This window comes from Equus przewalskii, chromosome 4, assembly GCF_037783145.1.
Source record: "Equus przewalskii isolate Varuska chromosome 4, EquPr2, whole genome shotgun sequence".
Taxonomy (NCBI): Eukaryota; Metazoa; Chordata; class Mammalia; order Perissodactyla; family Equidae; genus Equus; species Equus przewalskii.
The window spans coordinates 55,066,308-55,084,765 of record NC_091834.1 but is presented as its reverse complement, the minus strand read 5'-3'; the positions used below and the strand labels follow the sequence as shown (position 1 = coordinate 55,084,765).

The 18,458-nt window shown below is 40.5% G+C and overlaps 2 protein-coding genes across 18 annotated transcripts in view; one reads left to right on the top strand and one right to left on the bottom strand.

Moving 5' to 3' along the window:
* Positions 1 to 18,458, bottom strand: part of MALSU1 (mitochondrial assembly of ribosomal large subunit 1) — a 72,460-nt gene that overhangs the window by 29,949 nt on the left and 24,053 nt on the right. For 4 of the 16 annotated variants that reach the window (XR_011539107.1, XR_011539106.1, XR_011539103.1 and 1 more), the window contains 3 exons: positions 14,725 to 14,862; positions 6,609 to 7,912; positions 2,215 to 2,263 (listed from right to left, as the gene is read on the bottom strand). The gene's annotated coding sequence lies outside the window, so the exon portion shown is untranslated. Of the gene's footprint in view, positions 1 to 2,214; positions 2,264 to 6,608; positions 7,913 to 8,340; positions 8,668 to 14,724; positions 14,863 to 15,829; positions 16,089 to 18,458 lie in introns of those variants that run through there. The other 12 variants (XR_011539104.1, XR_011539102.1, XR_011539113.1 and 9 more) reach the window with 4 other exon arrangements.
* IGF2BP3 (insulin like growth factor 2 mRNA binding protein 3) overlaps positions 1 to 18,458 on the top strand; it is a 138,584-nt gene that overhangs the window by 105,181 nt on the left and 14,945 nt on the right. For both annotated transcript variants that reach the window (XM_008535720.2, XM_070615939.1), the window contains exons 6-10: positions 81 to 362; positions 4,745 to 4,879; positions 6,106 to 6,228; positions 8,594 to 8,729; positions 10,276 to 10,401. In XM_008535720.2, coding sequence (XP_008533942.1) covers positions 81 to 362; positions 4,745 to 4,879; positions 6,106 to 6,228; positions 8,594 to 8,729; positions 10,276 to 10,401 — 802 coding nt within the window. The remainder of the gene's footprint in view (positions 1 to 80; positions 363 to 4,744; positions 4,880 to 6,105; positions 6,229 to 8,593; positions 8,730 to 10,275; positions 10,402 to 18,458) is intronic.

Sequence of the window (18,458 nt, the reverse complement as noted above, 5' to 3'; positions counted from 1 at the left end):
GAGATGGGTATTGCTTTGCTGAAATGTTAATTATATAGCTTGATTTCTCTGCCCACCACCTGCCCCTTGTCAACTTTCAGAGCTTTAGACAAACTGAATGGATTCCAGTTGGAGAACTTCGTGTTGAAAGTGGCCTACATCCCTGATGAAATGGCTGCCCAGCAGAACCCCTTGCAGCAGCCCCGAGGTCGCCGTGGGTTTGGGCACAGGGGCTCATCGAGGCAGGGGTCTCCAGGATCAGCATCTAAGCAGAAACCGTGTGACTTGCCTCTCCGCCTGTTAGTTCCCACCCAATTTGTTGGAGCCATTATAGGAAAAGAAGGTGCTACCATTCGGAACATCACCAAGCAGACCCAGTCTAAGTGAGTATCCCGCGTGTGTGGTGGGCATTAATGCTTCCCCCTTTGAATCTTAATAACAGAGTGTTTGTTTTGGTACTTGGTGTCCCTCTGAACCTGGTTATGACCCCTTCTTATACAGTACTTGGGAATCTGGGAGAACTTTGTGACTTGATATCTTAGTGTTCATTTTATGTAAATCTGGAGCTAAACCTTAATCTCAAAGGGAACCTCAAATTTTCACACATGAATGGAAAACAACTGTTACCTAATCCACTTCTGATGGGGGAGGCCCTGGCAAACAAAATGGCAGCTTCTAGGTTGTTCTCTGCTCCCCCTATCCCCACCCACCCCCAGTGATACCTGCCTTCAGTGTTTTGGGAAGTAATTTTCTGGATCCAATACAGTCTTTCAGTCTTGCTTTACTTTAGTGAGGAATCATTCAGCTTACGGTCCAAATTTATCTCGTGATTAAGCCACGTGGTTAGAATGGCTTTTTCTTCAGGATGTTGTTTGATAGTTTTAATTTGCAGATTTTAAGAGATTGAAGGAGTCTCTGTCAAACATTGGAGCTAACTTTGCAGGAGTAGAAAGCAGGAGCTATTTGTTTTTATTTACCACTGTAGCCCCAGTGCTGAGCACATTGCCTGATATGTAGAAGGCTCTATATTTGTCAAATGAGTGAGATGACTATATGTAAATTATGTTTGATGCCCTTAAAATACATCTAAGATGCTTTCTCAATCTAGAAGCTCCAATGCATTATATATTAGTTGTTTTTCTCTGTTATCCATCCTGTTATGCTGTACGTGGAGATTTTGACCCAAAGAAGCTTGGTGATGAACTCGCTCCCCGCCCCTAGATGTGTAAAATGCTACCAGGCACATCTCTGGGACAGCTGCTGCCATATCTCCTGAAGAACTGTGAGTGTGCTGGGAGAAGAGGCTGTGTTCAAACCTCTCTTGTGTCATTCTACACCAAAGGGTAGGGAAGTGGCCTTGGGCCCGCTACAGAGATGACTGAATTATTTTGCTTTTTAAATTTAGTAAGGAAAATTATTTCATTTTATGTGATGCAAGGAATTAAGCAGAGTCCTTTTTTGACAGTACAACTATGGTACTGTGTATACTGTCTGTGTTTGTTCCAACAGGCCTAAGAGGATCCATATTCGTCATAGGCACCATGCCTGTGTTAAACTAGCACAACCAAAAAGAACTGTGTCTGGCCGTGGTTGTGTGCCCACTGCCCTACAGAGGGATGTCTGATCTGCCTTCCCCTGTTCTGAAGCAGGAGATGTTGGGTGCCGTTACCTTTGTGCAAAGTTAATGGCCTTGACCTCATAATGTAGAGGGTGGGAATGATAATGGAACTGTAGCATAGATGGCAGTTTTAATCTTAAATTTGCCTGGTTTTAATCTTAAAATTTAAGAGCTTTTTGCTTCCCCTGATCTACTGTTACCTGCAGAAACTAATTATTAAAAGGTTTTCCTTCCTTGTTGTGTGGCAGGTTAGAGCTGTTACTTTTGACACTACTCATTTCCTCGTCAGAGGAGAGAGCTGCTGTGACTTAAATTGAACTGTTTGTTCTAAGGCAGGAAGATGGAGGATGGAGAGGGAAGGGAAGCAATTTTTGTTATAGCCAATGATTCATTTGCCAAGCGCTGCCAGTGGATTTAATTAACTCTTGCCATTGAAACTAGTCATTATCTGATCCTCTGTTTCTGGAATAGCCTCAGAGGGTTACCCTAATCTGCAAGGCAATATTCTCTTTTCTCAGAGAGTTGAGTTTAGTAATCCTTAACACACTGAATCAGTAGAAATAAGCCAGAAGGAGGGAGTTTAACATGTTACCTGCTGGAAGATAAGCAATACTTACCGTGATTGGGGACTGAAACAGTGGATGGAAAGATGGTTCCAGATTGGATCTGTAATTTAAAAGACTGTTGTTTATTATTTATTTCATTTCTACATTGCCCTTATTTTTAGTTATAGGTTTTACTTCTGAGATAGAGCTTCAGTTTTCAACCAAACATTTGAGAAAAGGAAATCCAAACCTTGAAGTTACTAGCATGAAGTAGGCGTTCTCATGGCCATGAGTTATATAGCTCTTTATCATTTAGTGTAGGAGTGACCAAAGGGACTCACAAGTATCTAATTTTCCCTGAACACACTTTTATGGATAGTTGATTTCCTTTCTTGTACTTTTTTTTTCCTGAGGAAGATGCACCCTGAGCTAACATCTGTGCCAATCCTCCTCTATTTTTTTGTATGTGGGACACCTCCACAGTGCGGCAGGTGAGTAGAATAGGTCCATGCCTGGGATCCGAGCCTGTGAACCAGGTCCCCTGAAGCAGAGCGCACAGAACTCTAACCGCTTGGCCATGGGGCTGGGCCCCCTTTCTTGTACCTTTTAAACAACAGCAGACTTATTTTGCATTTAATTAAAAAACGTACAAGTATGCAAACTAAAAACACAAAAAAGCATTACCCTTCATCACACCCCCTGACGCAGCCATTGTTAAGTCGAAGATGTATCTTTATAGAACTGGTTCCTTGTATCTACTCACATGTGTAGCTTTAAAGGAGAGATCTCATCATGGTGTGTGTTGCATTTTTCAAGAACCTCTTACTGTGCTGGTACCTGTAATTTTACCACGTTTTTCAACAGCTGCATGATACAGACATACTGTTATTTAACCATCTCTTCCTGATGGCCATTTTAAAGATAATTCCAATTTTCTATCTACTACAAGTAGTGCTACAGTGAACATTCCTATGCCGGTGATTTCCAACCAGGGGTGACTCCCCTTCACCCCAAGCGCCATTTGGCAATGTCTGGAGATGTTTGTTTTGTTTTTAAGGATTGGCACCTGAGCTAACATCTGTTGCCAATCTTCTTTTTTTTTCCCCTTCCTTTTTCTCCCCGAAGCCCCCCAGCACATAGTTGTGTATTCTAGTTGTGAGTGCCTCTGGTTGTGCTATGTGGGACGCCGCCTCAGCATGGCCTGATGAGTGGTGCCATGTCTGCACCCAGGATCCAAACTGGTGAAACCCTGGGCCGCCAAAGCAGAGGGCAAAACTTAACCACTTGGCCATGGGGCTGGCCCCTGGAGATGTTTTTGATTGTCACAACTAGATGAGGGAAGTGCTACTGGCATTTGGTGGGTAGAGCCAAGGGATATTGCAAAACACCCTACAATCTACAGCACAGCCTCCACAACAAAGAATTAATCTGGCCCAAAATGTCAATCATGCCAACAGTGAGACAAACGCCACTCTTTGCCCCCATATGAGACTGCTTCCATGGGAGATATTATGAGAAATAGAGTTCTTGAGTCAAAACGTGATAAGCATTTTAGCTTTGGTAGGTCCTGCCTGTTTGTTCCATACTCCTATCAGGAGTGTGGGTGTGCCCAATTACACATCCTCTTGCCAATGCTTAATTTTGTCTATCAAAATATTTGCAGATCTGAGGGCTGGCCTGATGGCATAGTAGTTAAGTTTGTACACTCTGCTTTGGCTGCCCAGGGTTTGTGGGTTTAGATCCTGGGCACAGACCTACATACCGCTCATCAAGCCATGCTGTGGTGGTGACCCACATACAAAATAGAGGAAGATTGGCACAGATGTTGGCTCAGGGCAAGTCTTCCTCACCCTCCCACCCCCCAAAAATATATATATACGTGTATATGTATATATATATACACACACACACACACACACGTATATATATATATATTTTGCAGGTCTGGAAGAAAATACTTGTTTTCATTAATGTGTATATAATTACTAGTGAGGGTTGAATGTCATTTTGTGTTTATTGGCCATTTACTTTTCTTTGATGTAGAATTGCCTTCTCTTTGGGTTCCATTTCTATCACTTTTTGTTGCGGACTTTCCTCTATCTAGGAGGCAAAATGTAGAAAGAGCCTTGTGAGAGGAAACATGAGCAAAGTCTTCTCTTACGATGAATAGTGTGAGAAATACTGTGTAGAATAAGAAGTTCGACCTAATTTATGGGATTCCAACTCCAGCTCTCTTCGCATGCATTCCAGTTCCTATTTGTTTTAGAGCAAAAGAAAGCCTTTTGTCTGAACCCCAGGCTCTTTGATGTGAGATGTTTGTTCTGTGGCATCTAAAAGGAAGCTTTAAGCACATACGGCTTAGGCAGAATGAAAAGATGTTCCCGCTTGGTTAGATTCAGGAAAGAGAGGGCAGTGTTCCTGGAATTAAAATCTGTCTCTAAGGCATCCATGTTGACAACTTTGCAAGAGTTTATGCTCTTGAGGGAAGTGAGTCATCCACTTCTGCCCAGAGTCCTATGACTTAGAAGTTGCTAATTACAGACTCTACTGTGACTACATGCTTACAGCTCTCATTTTTCTCTCTCCCTGTGGCCACCGTAAGAATCGATGTCCATCGTAAAGAAAATGCAGGTGCTGCTGAGAAGTCGATTACTATCCTCTCTACCCCTGAAGGCACCTCTGCGGCTTGTAAGTCTATTCTGGAGATTATGCATAAGGAAGCTCAAGATATAAAATTGTAAGTAAAGAGGATTAACTTATGAAGAGGTTGATATTCATGCTGTTTCGTTTGGATTTCTATGACATAATTCTCGGGAATTGCCAATAAACACAGGGAATTGCTGTCCCAATGAGCTACAGTGATTGGCACTGTTGATTCAATTGTAAAGCATAAGTCTCTTAAATATTTTATTTTCATTCATGTTTGGATATGAGGTGAGTGGCGGTAATGGGGAAAGTCCAGCTGTAGAAGAAAGCAAGTGGGGGACATAGGAAGACCACCTAAGGTCCAAAAAGTATCCCTGGCATTTACCCTAGGTGGGGGCCCCAAATCCTCACTCCTTTGCTCTGAGCTCCTTGGGGCTGTTCTTGTCTGCCCAGCCCCATCCTGCAGCAGCAGGGACTACAGAGGTGGGGAAGTCCCTAATCTTGTGCTCAGGTAAACTGGGGATTTATTGGGATGTCCCAGGTGGATGTTCCAGGATGATCTACTTTTAGCAGATGGCACAGTGTTGCACTAAAAGGGGAATCTGGAGTGAGGTGCTGGAGTTCGCCTGGGGACCTCATCACCAGCACTTAGTCTGTGGGCACCTTGAAAACATACTAAATATACTTTAGTTACAAGGTGTTATATGGTGCTTTAAGATTGTAGTTCTTTTTTAGTATAGAGAAAAATAAAGAAAAGCCCACCATCCAGATAACCACGATGACATTTTTAAACAGTGATATGTGTATGACTTGGAAATTCAGAAAGGTGCAAAGTGCAGGCCCCCTTCTGCTCTTACACTCTTCCCCTGAAGTGTAACCACGACTGAGTTTCTTTTGTTTCCTTCTCTAAATTGTGCACCTTATCTCCAGGTATGTGATTTAAAATTTATGCAGAAATCATACTGTTTTGCATTTGTACTGTGTTCTGCTATTGGGAGTTTAGGAATACGGATTGAGTAAGAGGTGTTTTCAAAGAGCTTAACAGAATCTATCATTGGAAGAAATTCCCTGAGATGAATAAAAGAAAACTCTTTTAAAAATTAACTTCTATCCAAATCTTATTAACGTTTTTTCACTCCCTCTATTCATGCATTGCTAGAATGTAGACTAATGGTCAGCAAGCTTTAAACTCTACCTAGCATAATGTTTCCTATATGGTAGGTAGGAAGTAAATGTTTAATGAATGAATGTTGTCTTTTTACCCAAGAGTAGGTTTACTTACTCCAATTTCATGACCATTTTTTTTTAAATTTACAGCACAGAAGAGATTCCCCTGAAGATTTTAGCCCATAATAACTTTGTAGGCCGTCTTATTGGTAAGGAAGGAAGAAACCTTAAAAAAATCGAGCAAGACACAGACACTAAAATCACGATATCTCCGTAAGTGCTGCCTTGCTTTCTTTTGAACTAGAAAATTTTCACACACTGTGTTTAAGCTGTAGGTTCTATATTAAGCATAGTTCTGCCATTTTACAGCTGTTGGAGCTGGCCTGTGCTGCCTTACTTACACTTCATTTCTCAAACTCTGTCCACTGTCTACTATCTGTTTCTAACCATATTGAAAGCATCGTCTGTTCACACTGAAGACGCAGGAAGCACGAAATACCCTACATTCATATTTCCTGGCTGAAGTCTTGGTCAAGTTTTCTGATATTTATTTCTGAAGTTGGAGTATATAATCCAGTTTATTATCCATTGCTGTGTAACAAATTAGTCCAACATTTGACAGCTTAAGACAACAGTGAACATTTATTGCTTACCTGGTTTCTGTGGGTCAGGAATCCAGCAGCAGCTTAACTGGATGATTCTGGTTCAGGGTCTCTTGATGTCGCTGACAAGTTGATGCTGGCTGTTGGTGTGAGGTCCCTGTTCCTCACCACAGGGGCCTCTCAGTTGGGCTGCTTGGCCGTCCTCACAACACGGCAGCTGTCTTCCCCCAGAGTGAAGGGCCCCAGAAAGAGCAAGATGGAAGCGGCAGTGCCTTTTGTAACATAGCCTCAGAAGTCACACTCTATCATTTTCTAATATTGTTCACACAAGTCAGCTCTATTCATTGTGGGAGGGGACTACACCCCACTGGGAAGGGAGTCATCTTGGGAGGCTAGCCCCCACATCTAGAGTCTGTGAATGCTCTGAAATTACGTGGAAATGTTTTTCTCTTTCTGAGGGTGACTATCCTTAGTTTCCATCAGAGTACTCAAAAAAATGAGGTGGGAAGAGATTGATGAACTAAAGAAGAATGGTAGGGCAAGACTGAGGCGACATGTCTATGTACCAAGCAGTTGTCAAAGGAGGAAGGGGTGTTAAGGAAGTAGGAGAGTCCTGCTTGGTTGTAAAGAAAGAACAAAATCACAAGGTGGTAAATATAAATAAATGTTCCCACTCTATCTCGAATTTTATGTATAGGAAGGGGAGGGTTTTAAGAGAAAAAAGTCTTAAGAGCTGTTCTAGAAGCAGTTATTTGAAAGCTTTAATATAAAATGCTTGGCAGGGGAGAGGTGGATTGAGACTGAAGATGAGAAATCCACTTTTTATTATTATTATTTTTTTTTGGTGAGGAAGATTGGCCCTGAGCTAACATCTATGCCAGTCTTCCTCTATTTTGTATATGGGACACCGTCACAGCATGGTTTGATGAGTGATCTGTAGGTCTGCACCCAGCATCTGAACCTGCAAACCCCTGGCTGCCGAAGTGGAGCATATGAACTTAACCACTAAGCAACCAGGCCGGCCCCCACTTTTTCTTTAAGTAGTCTAAGACACATGGTGTTCATTGTGTGGATGTATACATTTTTAACAAGTTTGAGAAAAAATTAAGGAATAATACCTCATTCATCTGGCTCAAGATTAGCTTAAGACACTCTGCTAGTAGTGAAAATGAGAATTTTAACTCTCGGGGTATAAAGGAGAGCTGTACCAATATTCCCTATCCTTCAGTCTGTGTACTTAGCTTCATTTTCCATGGTGAGTATCTCCCATTGCTTTCCCTCTCAGGGGTGTTGACTGGCTCAGGCTTGGGTGGTCTCAGACGTCACGTGAGCAGATTTTGAAGCTTCAGCAGGACCTGGGTCGAGCAGGGAGTTTCTGAATATTGCTGTTGTATTCTAACTTTTGGTTGTCTAAATGGTCATCAAAGGTCCAATTTTTTATTTAGTTAAGATGGGTTGATTTATATTACTTCCTCCAGCCTACTTTGATCCGAATTCTAAAATTACTGGCAAAATGTAAGTTTAGACACATGAATTCTGGTTTGCCTTTTTGGAATATATCCTTGCTTGGTGACCCAGAAAATGCAATTGCATGAGAATGCCAATTATGCCTAGAATTGGTCACTGCGGACTAGGAACATACTTATTAAAGTTATGTACATCTGGTTCTTGGTTTCCACTAAAACTGTCGTTCTTCTGACCATTTTCTTTACATTTCATTGTTAAATTGTGAAAATGGTTGAACCTTAAGTGGTAAAGAAGTATTCTACGTTTAAAACATGGACTTAATTAAACTATGCGCACCCAGTAATTTTTATTGGAAGGTGGGAGGGGATGTATTTTCTTCTGCAGCTTTACAATTCTTGGATTCATGTCTTTTGGGGCTTACTCATTTTTCATCATGTCTAACCACCCGCTTTTACATATTGTCAGCCTCCACAGTTGGGTTTTAATTGCCATCTGTGGCTGAACTACTATTAACTGTCTTCCTCCTATAATTTCCATTCTTTTTCTTTCCCCTCTTTTTCAATCTGCAGATTGCAGGAATTGACGCTGTATAATCCGGAGCGCACCATTACAATCAAAGGCAATGTTGAAACATGTGCCAAAGCTGAGGAAGAGATAATGAAGAAAATCAGGGAGTCTTATGAAAACGATATTGCTTCTATGAATGTTAGTTTTAATACGAAAGCATGTTTTTATTTTGATGAACAGTTTAAAAAGATGTTTTTAATTGCATTAATATTCATTTCTTTAATGGTGTCGTCATTCAACATAGTTTCTAACTATGGTGATTTTTGGCACCATGTAAGTGCCCTGGGGTAGGTGGGAAGACACAGGCTCTGACATTAGGCTTGATTATCTCTGTGATTTCAGCAAATTTTTTACTCTTTGAGCCTTAGCTTCCTTATCTCTGACATTAGGCTAATACCTAACTAAAAAAGGTTAATCTCTCTGTTTATTTGAGGAGGATTAGTATAGTAGAAATGTGGGCTTTAGAGGTATGTGAACTGGGTTTGAATCTCAGCGCAACCAATGATTAGTTGCAGCTCTGTGTACTTGGATAAGTTATTTGGTCTCTCTGAGCATCAGTTTCCTCATCTGTAAAATGGGACTACTGCCTACATTGCATGCCTACTAGAATTACAATAGATACAGTGCCTATGAAAGCTGTTATAAATACAAAATTAAAACTTAATGGTTACTCATAAACCTTGGAGATAAAAGGATTTCAATGACAATCTGTGAACTGCAACTAAGGTGATTAAAGTGGGTTGCTGACATTCCTTAATGGATGGAATGGTGCTGAAAATGTAACATTTCAAAAGTCCATCTTGAGTTTTCAAGTAAATGATTGAAAGGAAAAATTCCTGAATTGGGCCTAACATCTGAAATATTACACGTAAGAGAAGGGAAGTGTTAAGATATTACCTGTGAGAAGGGCCTAGAATGCTAATCGTTTTACCCTACATGACTGCCAGCCTCCCTTCACATTATCACTGCTCAGCCAAATGTTTCAGAGTAGACTGGGAGTAAACCCAACCCCACAGGCCTTTTAAAATGATTCTCAAGTATGCTCAAGTCTTTAGCTCTCCGATCTCCACCTTACTTCCTCGACCTTTATAAAATTAAACCAAAACAGAATCCCCTATCTGGCTCCTGGATCCACTCCAAAGATATGTTTAGTTGCGATAATTACATGGAAATGGGACCTGATTTCCAAGGGGCTTGACTTTGTTTAAGCCCTTTGGACCCACGACTGCCAACTTTTATCCAAGGAGTAAAGATCTCTTGATAGCTGGTTCTGTATATCCGGTTTGCTTTTCAGTGAACAAATCTTGTTTGCTTACTTCTTCAACTAATGCAAGATTTTCAGTCTGTGTTTACTGTGTGCCCACAGCATAGCATACAAATTTATCTAAGCACTGTGAGCTGGTCCAAAAGGAAAGAAAGGCTGTGTTCTCTGCTCTGAGAAACCTAGGGTAGCTTCCGATAAAGGAGAAGCAGACGAGCACATGGATTTTAAAATACTAAGAAATATAAACAGAAACTGTATACTCAGGTATAATCACATGGAACTCTACTTTGTACTAAAATTTGAGTTATGATTTTTTCTTCACTAGACAAGAGGTTACAATCTGAGTATTGTCACTTTATAAATGCTTATTTACACTTGATTGCTTAACTGTAAAATGAAGGGACCTTTTTGCCATTGCAGCTTCAAGCGCATTTAATTCCTGGGTTAAATCTGAATGCCTTGGGTCTGTTCCCACCCACTTCAGGGATGCCGCCTCCCACCTCAGGGCCCCCTTCAGCTATGACTCCTCCTTACCCACAGTTTGAGGTAAGATATGTGCCTTGGCTTTCTTTATGGTTGAGCGGGATGCAGTCAAAGGGACACAGTCAGGCTTAGTTGCCCTCAAGTAGTGTGACATTAAATGCTAATTGGGAAAAATCTTAATGTAAAACCTGGTCCCCGTGTGGTCTATTATCAGCTTAGAGCCAGCAGGTGCTTTCCAGTTCTTATCAGCAGAACCTTCCATCACCCCTTGTACACACGAGTTATTTACTTATTTATTTGTTTGTTTGTGAAGTTTTTGGGTGATATGGTTGTGAACATGTGTTTTTAAATATCAAAAGAAAAGTTTGAGACTTTGGGGAGGGGGAAGGAGGTTAGTTATTTTTAAATGTTGAAGGAAAGGATTTTTAAAAGTCTTCCTTCATCTTTAACTTCACCTGGAAGTTAACTGCTTTGAAAGGCCAGTAAAGACTGGACATGTTTCCCACTCTCAGTGTTTGTACTTTTTAAACAGCTCAGATGGCTATGCTCACAAATCTGTCGTGCATGCGTGTGTTTGCGTGGAAATGTTAAATAGCTTTTATTTGTTGTGTAAACAGGTAGATTATTAAGAAACAAACCTTATTTTTATATTTGCTTTTAAGAATAGCATTTTCCCTCAGGTCAGAAATAGGAGACCAGTGATAGTATGAAAATAATTGCAGCACAGCAAACACCTTATACAGCAATGTTTTTAAAGTAGTTCATAATTCCCTTGCTGTTTGGCTCTCTTCTTATCATATAATGTTTGCTGGGGCACCTCCTACACCAATTTAGGGAAAAGTCCAGGTGGAATAGGTTGGGGGTTCCATTTTCACAGCTTAAAGAGTACATGTAGAGTAAAATGCCACCAGGATTCTACAGAGAATATAGGTCGCTGAGATCTTCCATATTCTATCCATTCAAGAATGAGCATTTCCTTTGCCTGGCCCTGAAACCACCAGACTGTCAGGTGTTCTTAGCTTTTGCCCTCTTCTTGCGGCATGTGTTTCTGCCTCTACTGTCAGCAGTAATTGCATCTTCCCCTGCAATTCATCTGCTGCTCGAACATGTTTGGGCTGGAAATCATGTAACGAAGTATTAACTGAAGGCTAGGCGTCAGGATTTCAGTTCATATCGAGTGTTCATAGACTCATCATGCATTAAGCGAAGCTCTCCACCACAGCTAAAGGTGATGGGAAGTTGTGGATGTGTTTGCACCTTGATACTAAAAGGGACTGGTGGAAAGAGCCCTGGAGCGAGCACCGGGTCCACCCAGCTCTGCCCTGGGTTTGTGTCACCTGCACAATGAAGAAACTAAACTAGGTGAGTTATCTCTAAGGACTCTTCTTTCAGGCCGAACGAACATTTCTGGGTTTTACAGAATTCAATAATATAAAGCGTTTAAGAGGGTAAAAGTGAGCCTAACATAGCAATGTGAGAGTATATGGACTTAACCTCTAATAAGTCTCCTAGTATCTTTATTACAAATAGATGCATTTGTCATATGATTGAGTTTAGGGCAAATGTATCCCTGACATTTATTGAAAGCTACAAGGAGCTGATTATTTAAAGTAACTCTGGGCCGGAGAAGCTCTCATTTAACCTACATTTCCACTAGTCACCCTAACCTAGCTTTCTCTTTGGGCAAGTTACTTACCTCTCTGTTCCTCTCTTCCCCAGTTTGTAAACTGAGGTGTCACTTTGACTCTTCTCTTTCTTTCTACTGTTACACACGTCGTGTTCCAAGTAAAGCCTCTCACATTATGAGTGGTAGCATTCCTGGACATCATCTGTCTTCTACACTTAAGTGGATGCTTCAGAAGCAAAAATTCCTAAAGTGGACTGCCAGGTAGCTATTTTTCAAGTGTACAAATAAAAGAATATGCATATTCTCTGGATTTAGTCAATTTTCTGATTTAATGATAACGGTTCTGTGTATTGGGTTTCCATGTTGTTAGAAAAATTAAGATTGTTTTAAGAGACGGGAGATCATATTAAGCACTTAAATTTCTGAAGCACTTGTACTATTTTAAATGTCTGAGTGACTTAAGTAGCAATTGTGTTGTATTTTAAGAATGGGAGAAGAAAGTCAATGATCTTAACTTTGATAAAAGTGAGCTGAGAGTAAATGTAAGGAAGATCTCACTGGAATAGGTGGTCTTTGCTTCTCCTGAGATTTTAAAACTAAATCAAACAGGTGCAATTAGAAGCAGCCAGTGAGAACAGGAGAAGATACAGAAGCTGCCAGCAGTAAAGGCAGAAACACTAAGAGGGCAAGAGCACAGAACCCCTAATGACCTGGTGGTTTCAATGGCAGGAAAAGGAAATTCTCGCTCTTAAAGGGATGAAATGTGGACAGTCTTAGCAATCCATGTTCTTTGCAGAATTCCAATGGGCGTTTTACTCTACATGTATTCTAGGCAGGGATAAAATGGAATCCCCAACTTTACACTAGACATTGCCCTAAAATTGGTATAGGAGGTACCACTCAAAACACTAAATGTGAAGGGCAAATCCGTTATCTGTCTAGCTGGAATGCTTGATAAATTGTATATTTATTGCATGTGTTTGCTGCTGATAAGTGTGGTCTTATGATTTTTCTATAGATTTACACCTGCTGCTAACTTCATCTATTAGTCTTGAACTTCAAAAAACATCAGGAATTATCTATAGAACTTAAAAGTAGAGGAGTCTTAGATTTGTAACCTACCTTTTTCTCCAAACTGGAAGAAACCTTTGCTTTTATAGGTTTTAAAAATGTGTCCTCACAACTGCCTTTTCCTCCTCTAGGTGTGTAATGCTCTCTTGGTTAGTTGGCATATATTTTTACAAACTTTGTAATTATAGGTGATTATTAATGAGAACACTGAACTATTTTGAACTTTCCTCCTCAAGGACATTCACCTTAACGTTAACCACAATATCGTCGTCATTCTCCAGAAATTTGGCAGAATATTATTATTTAATATGCACTCCATGTCTAAATTTCCATAGATACCCCAATAATGTTCTATATATGTTTTAAATAAAGAATCCAATCAAGGATCATGCACTGCCGTTAGTTGTCATGTCTCTTTAATCTCGTTTTTTATCTTTAACAGTATTCTATCCGCCTGTCCCCCTTTTTTTCTTCATCATAGCATTGACATTTTTCTTCTTTATGGCACTGAAGAATCCAGGCTAGTGATTTTATTTATTTTATTTTTTTTGAGGAAGATTAGCCCTGAGCTAACATCTGCTGCCACTCCTCTTTTTGCTGAGGAAGACTGGCCCTGAGCTAACATCCGTGCCCATCTTCCTCTGCTTTATATGTGGGACGCCTACCACAGCATGGCATGCCAAGCGGTGCCATGTCTGCATTCAGGATCCGAACCGGCAAACCCCGGGGCACCAAAGCGGAATGTGCGCACTCAATCCCTAAGCCACCAGGCCGGCGCCAGGCTAGTGATTTTATAGAATGTCCCCTAATTTGGAATTCACTGACTGCCTCTGCATTATTAGGCTCAGGTCACACCTTTTTTGGGGCAGGAATATCTTAATGTGTCACATCGGGAAGCAAATGATGTCAGTGTGTCTCATTGTTGGTCGTGTTAAGTTTGATCATGCGATTAAGGCAAAGTCATCTAATTTCTCCATTGGAAAGATACCTTTCCAAATTGAGATTAAGAAGTGCTAAGTAGTACTTTGAGAATGTGTGAATATCTTGCTCTCCAACCATATTTCACCCAATGGTTTAATATCCATTGCTGACATTTGCACAAATCATGTATTACTATTACTATTTTTATATCTTCTTTTACATTTATTAGTTGGCAATCTTCTGTAAAGTACAGCTTTCTCTACTCCCTGCCTTAAGGGGAAATAATGTTTTTTAGTTACATTAAAATTATCCCAGACCTTTCAAATAGCACCCTCTTCCACCCCCCGTAAGTTTTGGGGGTGAATCCCAGGAATCACTATTTTGGAAAGCTCCCTGGATGCCTCCATTGTGTAGTCAAGGTTAACAACAGCTGCTCTGTTTAACTGGCTAAGAACCTGTGCCCCACCTAGGACTTAAATGAATCAGAATTTCATTGGGAGTAGATGGAAGCTCAGAAACTTGTAGTTTTGTAAATAAAGGTCATCAGGAGTTTTTTACTACCCATTGATTGTCAAGAGCTACTCTTCTGCAAAGAATGTTTACTAGTCTGTGGAGGGTGGACTTAAATGTTGGAAAGAATATCTCCTATCAAGACTAATGTATGGGAGACAATATTTTGGATAAGTATAAACACGCACCACTCACGTATGTCCCTCTTTCTAACTTGCTCAAGGCTTTATTTTATTTAGTGTGGTGAGAAAACTCACCCCTTTTTCTCTGACCACTTGTCATTCCAATCCATAGGCAACTATCAGGCCAAAAATGTCTGTAGGATGCTGCCATATGTCTATTTTCATGCTTCTAAATATATCTTGGCATGCTATGTCTATCAAGATTAGGTTTGGCTGTGGAAAGGAAAGGAAAAAAAATTAGTTCAAATGAGCTTTGATTTTTCAAGAGAAGAAGTGAAGCGCAGACAACTCAAGTAGTTCTGGTAGTAGTTCTGCCATATCATTTAGGACTGGTGCTCCTATTGGCTTAGCATGCTGTCTCCTGGCCCAGGACGACTGCTCAAGCTCCAGCCATTGAGTCTGATTCCAGCCAGCAAGAAGGATGAAGTTCAAAAATTGGCAGCTGCCTCATTTAAGGACACTGCCGGAGGATAGTTTTTCACACTTCCACTGGTGTTTGCCAGAACATTACACCTGGCCATGTCTTCCTGCAAGGGAAGCTGGGAAACAGACTTTATAACTAAATAGATGAATTGATGTTGGGGATAGCTATTTGATTCAGCCCCACTGGATTCAGCAGTTTTACATGTTAAAGGAATCTCAGAGCCTGGGAAAGAGGAGGTAAGTTTTTTAAGTTCTCTCTCTCAAAAAAAAAGAGGAGAATTTAAATTAATTCTGGAGGAGAAAATTCCATGTTCTAATTCCACTTCTACAGATTATTTTTATCTAAATAAAGGGCAAATATTTTCAGAGAATTGTATTGTGTCTCTGGATACCAATTAGAGTAAATTCTACTTCCAAATAGCTGTCAGATTTAATGTTTCAGGGAACAATTCCTTAACAAGTTTTGTTTTAGTGTATAACTTCATGGGGGAGGAATACTTAGTTGAAATAGCTTTGTCTTCACTGTCTATTATTAGACTTTGCTCTTTTTCTAAAGCCAAATCACTAATACTTATCAAGTGTACCTAGTGGTCACCACTTTTTGAAATCCAAATAAACTATTGTTTTTAAAGGCAGTAGTTAAATTCACCAAAGCTTTATCATTTTTTGCTTACCATTACTTCTTACATTCCTTTTCTTCCCTTTGGCCTCACTTTGCTTCATGCTAAAGAACATAGTATTGAAGGTCTGTGATGACATTTTTATTTTTATTTTTATTTTTTTTTATTTTTTTTTTTTTTAGATTTTTTTTATTTTTTCCTTTTTCTCCCCAAAGCCCCCTGGTACATAGTTGTGTATTCTTTGTTGTGGGTTCTTCTAGTTGTGGCATGTGGGACGCCGCCTCAGCGTGGTCTGATGAGCAGTGCCATGTCCGCGCCCAGGATTCGAACTAACGAAACACTGGGCCGCCTGCAGCGGAGCGCGCGAACTTAACCACTCGGCCACGGGGCCAGCCCCTGTGATGACATTTTTAAAAAACCAAGTTAGAGAATGCAAGGTTGGCAGGTAGTTGCTCTCAGCACTTTGATGATGCTCCTCCACGCAGCCTGGCATCTGCGGCTGCGCTGAGAAGCTTGCTGTCCCTTAGAATCTCTCAGAGAAGTCACGATACTTACCAAGAGCATCCCTTTATCCTTGATGCCCTGTAGGCTGGCAGGGAATCTCTGCTTTTACTTTAAATGTATATTGCCTGGCAAGGAGTAGGTTTTGATGAGTAAATGTTTAAAAGAATCTGGCTCTATTTATATGTATTGCTTCCTCTTTCTTTTAGAGTTGTTTCATTTTTCTACTCATGTTTTCTCACTTGTGCTTCGTAACATGAAAGTAGAATTGATACATCTTGTCTTTGGATAAACCCTTTGCCTCTGTTCCATTCCAGAGCTTTCAGCCCTTCCCCTCCACCCCAACATACTCTTCTTCCTGGAACCTGCCAGGTTGGTTTTTCCAAGAGAGCCAAAGAGTTGGTTCTTCCAACAGACAAAAAGTCTCTAGTTCCTGCCTAGCAGCTGGCTCATGCAGTACTTAATTGGCAAACTTCGAGTTTATAAATGACAGGAAATGCTCCTTTCAGAAATGCTCAAACAGTAGGGAAGAGGCAATTGGCAGCTAGTGAGCAGAGCGAGAGCTGGAATTGGCATAGCACACAACATCCATAGCTGGATGGTCTTGGCAGCTTGCGTTTGGGTTGGCAGAAGTTAGCCCAAGTGCTGTTGTGTTCATAATTTTGATAGCATCTTGGGAATCTCCCCAGAAGTCTCCAGAACAATAGTGTAATCTTAAAATTGCTAACTTTCTGCTTATGGAAGAGGCAAGAAAGGCCAGCAATTCCTTAGATCTTAGCTAATTTAAGGTGCTCTTTAAGAAACAAAATATTTTGAGTTGAAAGGGATTTTTAGATCATCTAGATAACTGTTTCATGGAATCTCTTAGTCCTACTCCTGAGGATTTCTTACGGTGGGTGCAGCTCTTTTGTCATTATACAATTTCAAAGTAAATAACTCATTGCACACATTTATTACTTCTAAGAGGTCTTGATTACCTAGTTTTCGGGAGAAACTTTCTTTGCCCTTTTTTCTTTCTTTTTTTTAAGACTTCAATATTCTGTTCAGGTCATAGAGTTGAGTAAACTTAATTCCAGTTCCAGACCAAAATCCATTAAGACAAAACAAAAAACCTCAGGAGTATCTATTTTACAAGCCAAAGGGAAACGCTGGCCTCCTTCCAGGTTCCTGGAGGCTGGTCTTGTTGGCTGGCATGGTGTCCCTCCATGTCTCTGTAATGTCTTAGATTCTGTTCCTCACAAAGTAAATACACTTAGCCTTACTGTTTGTTCATTCTTGTATCTCTTCATGATAGATGATTAGGCATTACTCATTGGCAAACCTCACCAGTTATGCAAACTTTCAGTTGAGCAGCTTTGTTCTTCTGTTATTTCAAGCTATATAGCATAGTCTGCCAAGAAGTCCAAAGGAAGTTTTACCGATAGGCATCTGGCAGAAATCCATTGGGAGGCAGCTTGTGTCCTGTGAATCTTTCACCTCTGAAGGTTTAGTAAGAAGGGTTCAAGATAAAGCAGCTGAACATGAACTTAAATGCAAAGAATGTGTAACAAGAAAGGGTAATACTGATGAATTTTTTCAAGCCCGATCTCAGAGACTTAAATTCACAGGTGAAAGAGGCTTATCATAACCCATTGTTCTGACTTTTTAGCTTTCTAAGTAAACATTAAATTATCTGCTTATCTGGGTGTCCAAAGCCTGAAAACATGGCTTACTCTGCTGAAGCACATCTAGGAATGATCTGTACCAGAGAGCCAGTTTAGTGATTATCAAGTAAACAAGATGTTTATGCAAGGTGCCTTATGTTGCCAGAGGGAAATTTCCTTGAACAGTAACTTATGGTCAGGGAGATGCCTGGTGGAGATGGAGCTGCTGGAGCAAAGGATGTTGGGTGATGTTCAGAAATGTCTTCATCAAGCTTCAGACATCTGATGAGTCAACTGTTAAGGTTCTATTGCCAAGAGTACAAATCACTGTCCATCAGTCTAGGGTACTATCTCCTCCTGCTAACACTGCTTTTTTATATTTGACAGGTTCTGTTGCTTCTGTTTTCATCCCAGTAGTACAGAACATTTTTCTGTTTACATGCTGACTCTTCATGTCTTTGCCCCTTCTTTCTGTTACATTGTAGTCCTTTCAGTCCTTCTCTACTTGCCTACCATTCCTTTTCCAAAGCTTCATACAACTTTTCTCTTAAATTTATTCTTAATCTGTGTATTAAATTTGTTACCTCCTACCCCACTCCTACTCCCCCAAAATCAACAAAGC